Here is an 11,633-nt window from a genome sequence, read left to right on the forward strand (position 1 = left end):
TAGTTTTGATTTAAGGGGCAGACTATTGCACAGGAAACTGCGTATCTGTTTCCGCTTCCTGTTGGCACCAATTTCAAATTAAATGATAGTTTTGTATAATGTTTCAGGGGCGGAACTTGTTGTATAGGAAACTCTACTAGTATCCGCTTCCTTTTGGCGCCTAATTATATTTATAAGGATTGTTTTTATTTGTATTAAAGGTTCTGAAGAAGCCCACGAGTTGAGTGGGTGAAAGCGCTTAACCTTAATCAATTGATATATGGTTTTGATGGGATATTACAGTTTTGTATCGACAGTTTCTTTGGAATAAAAAATATTGACTTTCTTCGCTCGGTCACCAACCGTTTGGAGTTTTTTGATACAGTGTTGCTGAAATTCCACCAGGATTTACCATCGCTATTTTCCATGTTTTCCATTGTGAAAGGTTATTGAAGGACCGTGGCACTTATTGGACAGTTTGCGACTTGTATTTGTAAGTTCTTCAGTTTTTATTCAGATAACCGACAACTTGTCATAATTTTCACATCATCACAAACTGAGGCATTTATCTGTGTATAGATTACCTAGGTTTTTTTTTTCTTTTTTCTCTCCACTTCTCTTTTTCTTATTAACAATAGTATTTTGTGTTAATATTACTTACTATTCTTCCCAGCATCTCCTTTTAATCTACTTTTCCCTGGATCCCTGCTAAGTTCGATATATTGGCCTGCAGTGCTTTTTAACAGAACCGGGCAACCTCGGGATCGGTATTATTTTCAGAATATACAGAAAGTACGTTTTATCCTCTGGACAAAATTAATTGCTAGCCCTTGTTTAATTTCCATTTTTAATTAAAGCACTCAACCACGGACATTAGCTTGCACCTTTTAATCTACTTTTCCCTGGATCCCTGCTAAGTTCGATATATTGGCCTGCAGTGCTTTTTAACAGAACCGGGCAACCTCGGGATCGGTATTATTTTCAGAATATACAGAAAGTACGTTTTATCCTCTGGACAAAATTAATTGCTAGCCCTTGTTTAATTTCCATTTTTAATTAAAGCACTCAACCACGGACATTAGCTTGCACCTTTTAATCTACTTTTCCCTGGATCCCTGCTAAGTTCGATATATTGGCCTGCAGTGCTTTTTAACAGAACCGGGCAACCTCGGGATCGGTATTATTTTCAGAATATACAGAAAGTACGTTTTATCCTCTGGACAAAATTAATTGCTAGCCCTTGTTTAATTTCCATTTTTAATTAAAGCACTCAACCACGGACATTAGCTTGCACCCCCCCCCCCAATCCTGTACTTCCTAACTGCAGTTTCCCTTTGCATGCTGTTTTAACTATTTGAAAGCCCTGCTGTTTTCTAGTATTACTAAACCCTTTCTCCTATAAATTGTGGTCTTTGTAAATCCCACATATTTCTGGTACAAGTGTTTTCTATTTTATTTCAAAAGAAAGGTATGTAAAACAGGCAAGTCCAAAGTACCTACTGTTTTCCCCAATTGTTTCAGGACATTAGATGCCCCCCCCCCCATTCTGTACTTCTAACTGCAGTCTGTCTTTATATGTTGTTTTAACTATTTGTATGCGTTGCTCTTTTCCTACGTCTACTAAACCTTTTCTCTTATAAATTCCTGTCTTCCTAATTTCCACATAACTCCCTGGTATAATTAGTTTATTTTATTTCAGTAAGAAAGGTATGCAAAACAAACAAGTCAGAGTACCTACTGCCTTTTCTTATTGTTTCTGTATACCTGTGAAATCAGGGCTAGCTCTGTCCATCATACTATTGGCTATCCACCACTTTTCTGGTCTATTCTTAACCTCCCCCTCCCCGACAAGAACAAATACAGCCTAATCAGGGGCAGCCCTTTTCATCATACTATTGGCTATCCACCACTTTTTCTGGTCTAGTCTGTCCTCCCCCTCTCCCACAAGACCTATTACAGCCTAACCTAGCTTTCTTAAGCTACAGGAGCCAGTGCCCTGGTACTGCTGTAAAATTAATTTAGTACCAAACCGTGTCAGTCTCTCCCTTACTTGAATGCTTATCTCTGCTCTTTGCTGGTCCCCACATTTAACTAACTTTATATCTTACAACAGGCTTTTGAGTAGTCAGCTTTCAATAAATAAAGACTGTATTGGGTACCATACCCTCATTAAGCTTACTGATTGAAACCATCACATAATCATAGAATAACCACTATCCTTTCAGCAATCTCACTATCCTATTTATCCTAACACTAACCTTCTATCTCACCTCCTACCAAACCACACTAAATGCTACCTATGCTATCCCAACAAAAGATACCTCCACTTGGCTCACTACAGCCACCACATATCCCCAAGCCTATACCATCACACTATGATAGCACCTAAATCACTCATTTTACTCCCAACCACTTATAGCTCACCAACAAGTATATAGCCATCCTAACTCAACTTCCCAAACTTTTACACCATATAAACTACCAACTGATCCTAGCAGAAGACATCCACCAAAATCCAGTGCCTAACCCTAAGCAAACTACAATAGCTAATTCAACCTTTTCCTCTAGCCATCTACTCACTACTAGACCAAAAACCAGCCTACTAATTCTGAGCTTAAATATCTGAAGTATTAACAATAAGGTACACTAAATAGCAGCACTATTAATCCACAAATCCCTTCCTTCAATAACTCTGAACTCCTCCTAGCTAAACTCAAACTTAGCAACAAAAAGTCAATCAACATTATCACATGCTATATACCACCAGGTAACAACATCACTACCCTAGAAGCCTTCCTACAATGGACAAGTCAAAACCTGCCCTAGGAAACTATCATCTTTGGTGACTTTAATAAAGATATGAACATGTGTTCAGCTATTAACCCCACAAAAAACATATCAACCTCTACAGTTTCTCACAAGTCATCCAATCAAGCACTAGACTAGGAAATGCAAAAATGAGAGAGGCTCCTAGACTTAATAAATAAGACCAACACCTGTTACCAAGCAAGCATCTTCCCGGACTCCCTTAGTGACCATCAACCCACACTCCTACTAAAATTCAAAACCCAGGTCGACCCTACCCCCATATTACAAACAACCCGTAACACAAAAAAACTTTGATCCCAACAAATTAAAACTCAAGCTAAAGCACCATAACTGGAACATATTAAAAGTACTACCTCAAGCAGAAGCAGTAATCCTTTTCGGTAACACTTTCCTAGAAATCCTAAATGCCCACACTCCAGCCCGAACCACTAAACTCAAAATTAAAACAGCCCCCTGGCTTACAAGAGAGACTAAAAATAGAATATCGGAAAGGAACAAAGCCTTGTATCACTGGAGAGCCACAAAAAACCCAGCAGCTAAGGAATAATTCCAAAAACTTAGGAATGAGACAAAAAAAGCAGTTCTAGATATAAATAATTATTTCCTACAGCTAGAAAACAAGTATCACAACAACCCCAAAACATTCTGGGCAGGAATAAATAAGCTACTCCACCCTGGCAGACCCTCCACCCCACCTCCAACCTCCACTAGTGAAATCAAACACTTCATAGAAACTATTTCTAATCTTGTTCAAAAACAGCCCACATCCGCCACTACTAATTATCCAGAACCTGTAGACAGACCCAAAACAACCTTCTAATTTCAACCCATCCCTAGCAACTATGTCAAAAGGCTGCTATCCGAACATAACCCTGCTACACTGGCAGCTGATGGGATACCTGCTGAATACCCTCAGTTGTCTGCCAATGAACTTGCCTTCCCTATATCCATCCTTCTAAACAGATCTATCTCAGACATCTCAATACCACCCATCTGGAAGACCTCCTATATTATCCCATTACATAAAGGTGGTACCTCCACCAACTTTACCAACTATTGCCCCATAGCCATTTTGCCTCCACTAGCTAAAATACTTGAGAAATGTATACACCACCAGCTTATGCCATACCTGCTTAACAACCAACTTCTCTCTCCCCTATATAACATGGATTTTGGCCTTCTCATAGCACAGCCACCACCCTACTCTCTTTTACAAACCTCATCAACCAAAACAAAACACACAGGCAATCTAATTTCTGCCATATTCTTGGACCTATCAAAAGGTCTTTGATATGGTCAATCATCTTAAACTAGTACAAGCCCTTACTGACTCTGGCCTTAGTAACCAAGCATTAGCTTGGTTTTAGAATTATTTACAAGGAAGAAGACAAACAGTTTGGTGGGACAACAAGCTATCCTCACTGCTACCCATCACCACAGGAGTCCCACAAGGTTTCATTTTAGGTTTCTCCCTATTCTCCATTTTCAACAATAACCTCCACAGCATCTGTCAAGATGCAACAGTTATACAATACACTGATGACTCAACACAAAAGCCTTCCATACCACTGAACACTGGTTTCTTAACAAAAACCCAACATTAAATCCCCCAAAAAACAAACTGTTGCTATTTACACCTAACAAACCTACCACAATACCCAGACCATGTAATACTGTGTCCAGGGATGGGACGGTCATCTCTCCTGACACTCACACTAAATTGCTAGGAGTGACCACTATTTGATCAGCATATAAACCTCAAATTTGATCAGCATATAAATCAAACTATTAAAATTATCCACAAAAAAAAATTGGGCACTCTACATAAAAATAAAACATTTCTAACACAACTTGCTAGGATAACAATTGCTCAAACTCATCTCCTTTCCACACTATTTTATGCCTCACCCATTCTCACTAACATACCCAAAACCAAAATTGTCAAACAACACTGGTTACAATCAAACTGCAAAACTTTGGCTTGAATTCCCATCTCCTAAATTATCATCAACTTTCATTTGCCCATAGTCTCCTACTACTCCCAGACAAAACTCCAGGTCTTGCCAATCTACTAGAACTACAAGCTAAAACTAGACAAATTAGCTCTAGCGACAAAAAATTACTCAAGGTCACCAACATCAACAACACAGCAGGGGACTCCCTCTTCCCTAACTACATAGGCAAAATTTGGAACACCCTACCTACTGCTATTACCTTAGCAGGCTCAAAGATTACATTTAAAAGACTCCTGAAAGGACACCTAAAGCACACATGGAGATGCACATATCCCACCTGGCTGATCCCCCACCCTCTCCCCTTACTCTTGCTATCTGACTTCAGCTTCATTATCAAAAGAACGCAACTTCTCTAGCTTTTTTCTAGTTCCACCACTAATTCATACCCCTTAGTCAATACCCACATATCACTGCTAGGGCACTTGGCTATCCACTACACTTTTCTCTTTACACCCTTACTCTATACCTAAGCTACTTACTCCTCCTGCTTTTCTTACTTAACTGGTTATTTAACTTCCCATCTCTGTCTCTTCTCCTGCTACTATACTCCCTACTATATCTAATCTTTGCTCTCTTTGTTGCTATACTCCCTACTGTGGCTAACTTGCTCACAAGTCAACTGTATGAAGCAAAAAAATGCAATCCCTACTAACAATATTCACCATTATGTAATGCCTCAGCCTAAAACTGTAAAAGATGTTTTCAGTCTATGTAAATATATGTTAAATCTTAAGCTTCAATGCTATGTTACTACTCATTGTTAAGTTTGGTACTATGTAAATTTGAAGGCTTCTGTATACAGGTTATACTTTCCTTAAAATTTAACTGTGGAGCTTTTCTCCCCAGGCCTCCGCTAAAAATGGACTTGCATCCAGTCAGACTTTCCCAGTCAACAAATGTAAAATAAATACACATATACACAGTTTCTCACCACCTATACAATTATTCAGCATCCATCTTCTTGTCCAGCACAAAACATTTCACACAGTTATGTTCCCATTCAGTCATTACGATCCAATGACCAAAAACTCTTTTGGCCACAAACCTATCAAATCTGCTGAACATTGTCTGTGCTCAAACGTGTTGCTAAGGCCTGGAAATCTTCATCTGTATCCATCAAATAAATACTCCCCCCTCCAGCCCTTAAAAAAACATCATGAAAGACTACTACCTAGCCATAATCTGGCTCTGTTCTTTCTCAACCCTAGTATGAGCAATTACTAGTCATACTGTGCCCTCCTTACTCCCCCTTCTTCACTAACTTCCTTACTTAAATTTCTCTCCCCTGACTATCAAAATATCCCATAAACCTGTTTATTTTTCCTCTTCATATTGCAATTCCTATTTGTATTATACTAACTTACCTTTAATTTCTCTAAACTGGATAAAATGTCTCTAAATATAAGTTGTACCTATTCTTAACCAATGCTGAACTGTCTAATTTGGTAAAAGTACTTAAAATATAATTTTTCATAGGTTCATAGTTTGTGTACTAGGCTAATGGCCCCCCCCCAAATAAATTGCCCAGGCACTGTGCCACCAGATGTTAGTACGGTATTAGTTCCACATTATGAGAGGCAGTGTTTCTCATTTTGGAGATGGAAGGTTGAGAGCTATGAATACCATATGAAAGAAGAACCGTTGCCAGAATCTGTTGCAACTAAAAGCAGACGCTCTTTATGTTCTTCTGTTTCCACCACAACTAGACACTGGAGATCTGAAAACTGCCCATATACTACAGTAAAACAATATAAGAAAGTGATGAAATGACACTGAACCCTGAAACAGTTAACTGATGTTTATATGAATGCTTTACAGTGAAAATGAACCAAGTTTGAAGTTTTCAGAATATATGCTACTGAGCCAAATATTTGGCTGTCTAAAGATCATTTATAAAGGGAGCTCTCAACATAAGCAGGAATAACCTGTCAATTAAGAATTTATCTGAATGAGTGCAGTTAGGAACTAGTCCCTTTATGTGCATGGCAGTTTTGATATGGGAAACTATGTCCTGTTGGTGGCATGAAAATGGAAGTTTTCTATTACCTAAGGATAAAATGTGTTTTAAATGTTCTTCTAAATAATGCAAAAAAAATACTATATCTGAAAGACCTTAACATGACATAAAAAAAAATTCCACACATCTGTGACTTTATTTTTCTACAAGTGAAAGAGTCTTCTTCATTGACTTAGGATACAGCATGTGCTGCAAAAGTCTGACATTTCCGCACTACATGCCCTACTTCTGGGCAAATGAAAAGATGGTAATCTTAGTATTCAGAAACAACGATTCTCTCTCTCTCAAAAAACTACCTGCATTTGGACTAGCTATAGGCAAGTCAAACATTTTCAAAAATAGGTCCACCATTGAATAACATTCCACAAAATATCATAAACCAACAAATAAATGAAATTTTAAAATAAAGCAAAAAGACTCTCATACAGGAAAAGAGATGTAGAGGTTTCTTCTAGAGTAAGTGAATTCAGTCAAATTATATTGCTACAAATATAATACTTAAAGATTGCACTCAAAGCTTTTTCTTAAAAACTGGTTTCTGTGAAAGACTTTTCACATACATCTTCATGCATGCAGAGTCTTTTGTTAGTTTATTTAATAGGTATTACTTTTAAAATACACTCTTTAAAACGCCTGTCCACAACAGTAGAGTTATAAAAATGCCCCCACTGCCAACATCCTGCATTAATTACCACAGAGAAGCAGGATATACTTGCATAATTGAGTGGAAAATGTTGTTACTTTTAATGTGATAACTGCAAATCAATTGGCCAATTTGTCATCCTGTCATTGATACTTTACTACCAATTTACCAGGGTCCCTTGAGTTTCCATTTTTCTGGGAAAATACTGGTAAATCCCAAATTTGGACTGTACGAATGCTGGCAAAACGTAAGATTTTCAGACATTAGAAGCTAAAAACATCATAATGAAATTACAGTAAAGATTTGGGATTACACTTAAAACTAATAGGTATAATTCCTAGATTTCATTTTTTTACAACCATCAATGTCCCTTCAACTTCCATTGTCAGCACGTAGTGCTGTTCAAATCAGTAAAGTAAATATAACCTGCTTCCACATGTAAATTAATGAAGGAAATCAATTGACATTTTTAGAACACTTCCTTGGAAGACGACAGTAGTAAAGGGTAATTTTTTTTTGATTACTACTTAAAAAAAAAGTTTATCTGCAAGAGAGTGTTCACATACTATATTTGCATGTGAAACAATTTACTGAAAACCAAAGTTTGGTGAAAATGTTTAGTCCTTGATCTTTAATCGCATTTAAAAATAACTGTTTGACCTTCTTAGAATTCTAATCTTCAAACTGTAAATACGCATGTCAAAATTACTGTAATTAACCATTTTATTCTGCTTTCACTACTGAAAATACTGACATTCACTAGTTGACAGTTCGGTTTGCCATTTTAGTTGTTTACTCTACTGTATCCGTGACTTTTACTATGCCTCAAATGAGCCTGGAGTTGTGGCTGTTAAAGGATCAACTGACCACCATAGCATAACTCTCAACTTTTTTTTGCTCAAAAAATCAGTTACAAAGTCAAAAATAATAGGAAAGCAAATGCCTAAAAATCAAAAAGACTTTTTAAATATTACTATGATTCTCAACAGGCTTTGTATTAGGTTTTACATTAACACACGTTTTCTAATAAGTATGAAATTCTTATGTCTAGCAATACTGACTGTAATCCTCAGTCATCTACTAGAAAAAAAAACAATTGGCAAGTGACAGTGAAAACATTATTATGCAAAAATTAAGACATTATGTATGCTTAACAGTCCACTTACTGAGTAAACTCACATAAAATAATTAACCCACTATACGAGAATTCCCCATTTAAGTTTATTTTGAATTCTAACTCAACCTCTTTGCTCACAAATCAAGGACAATGCCCTGACAGAAGCTCAAAATCAGGGATAATGTATATATATATATATATATATATATATATATATATATTAAATATTACTCGCCACTTACGTTATTTCCAAACAATAAGTAAAACATCAATACCTTCTATTATTGACTTAGTGCAACCCTCTCATTAAAACAATTTACAAGAGAACGGTCAAAAGCATGAGTCAAATGAGTGACAGGTAAGTTGTGAATCTTCACCAAGTTCGAGTAACGCAGCTGTCATTTCCAAAGCTGCATATGGAAAATCTCACAACTACGAAATCACAAACTCTGGTGAGTAAACTTTTAAAGGAGTCCGGATTTCTGGTCAATTGTAAACCACTTTAAGGTATTTACACCACACCACTCAATTTTATAAATTTTGCCTCATATTTTGTTCTGTTCCTCGCAAAATCTTTTTCGGGGGGGGGGGGGCAAATATGCGAGGATTAAAGTCACCAAATAATAATAGCCATTTGAGTTTCAAACTTCATATTTGTCAAATAGTGTTAATGCAAAGCCTTTTATTCTATCAACTTTCTACGTTTGTAAGATCACCGAGTTGGAGCTTTTGCCCTCTGTTATGTCAAGCTTTGTCCAAGTATGGTTTAGTGTTTATGTTCAATGTACCAGTTTCAGTAACACAGTTAGACCCTCTAACAAATTGCGCAGGGAGACGAAGAATTTTAAAGTACTTTTAGTTTGTATACAAATATACCTTTCTTATCAGGGCTGATTTCAGGACAAATACGTAAAGTAAGAGCGCCGCTGCAATACCCAGTATCACTCCAATTATAACAGCTAAAGCCATCAACCCCGGAGTTACCGAAAATACACTGGAGGCAAACGGCACGGTAACAGCATCTACACAGGACTGCATGGTTCCTCCTTGATCCTATACACACGTTTTCTTCTTAGCCTTCGTCCTTGATATCATACAGCATGAAGTGCCACTTGCGATTCATCTTCTAAATGTTAGGAACGCTTACCCGCCTGTATCAATGGTGATGACTCAGATTACCTTCTCATTTCATTCTTTTCACATTCCTGAGTACAACTCAAAAAGATGTTACACGGTTGCGTCAAACACAAGTCTACCCAAAGTTTTGAGAAAACATCCCGCCCCCTGTTAGGTTGCAGCGGGCTCTCTAACAGAGGTTTGTCTGGATCGCGCGATAATTTGGAAGGGTCTCCAATACTCGGGACTATGTTGTTAGGGAGTTCTGTTACAGTGAGCTGCTCAAGAGTATGGCAAGTATTTGTGTAGTCAGAAAGCTTTGACTGTGTGGGCTAGATGTTATGTCGAGAACTGGACTACAGCAGCATCTTGCTGTTGTCTGGCGTAACTGTCCAGTTAAATGTCAACTGTTGAGCATAGAAGTGGCAACTCCTCTCAGAAGGAAGTTGGGACTTACGGCTGTGATGGTCCTGCTGTGCAGTTTATATGCATTGAGAGATCAACTGCAAGGAAAGGTAGCATTAAGTACAGTTTTCTTTGTAAAATATAACTTTAAGCTCGAAGTAGGAATGTTGACATATGTAGAATGGCTTGTAAATGTTTGAATTTTCTTTAGCTATAAACTTTTATTTACTTTTAACTACTTTTGTATTGACGGCATACTTCTCGGACCACTGATTCAAGAATCAGGATGAGGATGGAATGCGTCTGTATGTCCTGTTGCTACTAACTTAAATGTTGGTGTTTATATTTTGTTTTGTTTTATTTTAGTTTACTGGGTGACGGATCCCTTAGTTACATGTTTACAACCTTTGTTAGGGAGAACAGTAAATAAGAGGCTAACTTCTTAGTACAGTTTATGCCACTACAGAGGACTTGCTTGCAGAAATAACACCGTTTGTACAGGGACTGACTTGCAAAGAAGCAGGTAGTAAATAAATGACAGACTGTGTATACTCGAAGGATACATTAAATTCCATAAACATTTTAACAAGGAGCAACATGAGAAATAGAAGTACACGCTGACCAACAGATAGCTCCAGAGTATCATAACAAATTTTAAAGTATACAGAATTCTGTACTTGTAATATTTGACATAATTTATTGCCAGTAATTATCTTTTTCACCAAAAATGCAAACGGTTATGAGAGATATAATAAAATGTTAAGAAAGAATCTGAACGCTCTTGAAAAATCAGTGCACCTGGGAGCTTTCTTCAACAAGCTTACCATGAGATACCTTTGAGTGTTAAATTTTGAATAGTGGTATTGTCTGTCTTAACATACATATCTGTGTCTTCTTGAATCTATGTTTCTAACATCAGAATCTACATAATCCATGCATTCAGTTGAAATAAATAAGCATTTCTTTTCTGGCTTAGAATCTCCACGTTTGTAATTTTCATATTGTAACAGCCATCAGTAGTTGAAAAACATACAATAAGAGGTTTTATCATCAGAAAGGTCAGTGAAAAACATTGGCAAATGAAATATGGACTGAATGGGCTTGAGAGATTTGACCATAATAATTGAGATTCAGAGAGATACTTAAAAGTCAAATCTTTGGGTCTGGGTGTGAAAGTTCCATAGCATAGAAAGTGAGCATAATTGAGGGCAGTGATCTAAGGCATTAGAAATGTCACTTTCAACAGTATCCACATCTGAATCTCTTATTACACTTATTTACAATAAACATCGATACAACTTTGTCATTTATTTTGCTGTTTTTGTGATGCATATTATTCTGATGATTTTTTTGCTGTCTTTGTCAGTCATCTTGAACTATTTCAAGCCCGTTCCCATGTACAGCTGCAGATGTTTCAGTTATAATTGTCTGTTTTTCTTCGTACTTTAGTAATTGAGTACATTGGATAATATCTTTTTTGGTAGACCTCAATGATTGCAATATAGATAGCAA

The 11,633-nt window shown here is 37.0% G+C and overlaps 2 protein-coding genes across 2 annotated transcripts in view; one reads left to right on the forward strand and one right to left on the reverse strand.

The window, feature by feature from the left end:
* EVC (EvC ciliary complex subunit 1) overlaps positions 1-9,964 on the reverse strand; it is a 1,160,741-nt gene extending 1,150,777 nt beyond the window's left edge. The window contains exon 1 of the mRNA XM_044055566.1: positions 9,477-9,964. Coding sequence (XP_043911501.1) covers positions 9,477-9,638 — 162 coding nt within the window. The 5' untranslated portion in view covers positions 9,639-9,964. The remainder of the gene's footprint in view (positions 1-9,476) is intronic.
* The window catches only part of EVC2 (EvC ciliary complex subunit 2), a 1,983,677-nt gene continuing 1,982,000 nt past the window's right edge, over positions 9,957-11,633 (forward strand). The window contains exon 1 of the mRNA XM_044056208.1: positions 9,957-10,231. Coding sequence (XP_043912143.1) covers positions 10,058-10,231 — 174 coding nt within the window. The 5' untranslated portion in view covers positions 9,957-10,057. The remainder of the gene's footprint in view (positions 10,232-11,633) is intronic.

The sequence above is a fragment of the Protopterus annectens genome, chromosome 14.part0 (genome assembly GCF_019279795.1).
Source record: "Protopterus annectens isolate FY-2018-M chromosome 14.part0, PAN1.0, whole genome shotgun sequence".
NCBI classification, from domain to species: Eukaryota; Metazoa; Chordata; order Ceratodontiformes; family Protopteridae; genus Protopterus; species Protopterus annectens.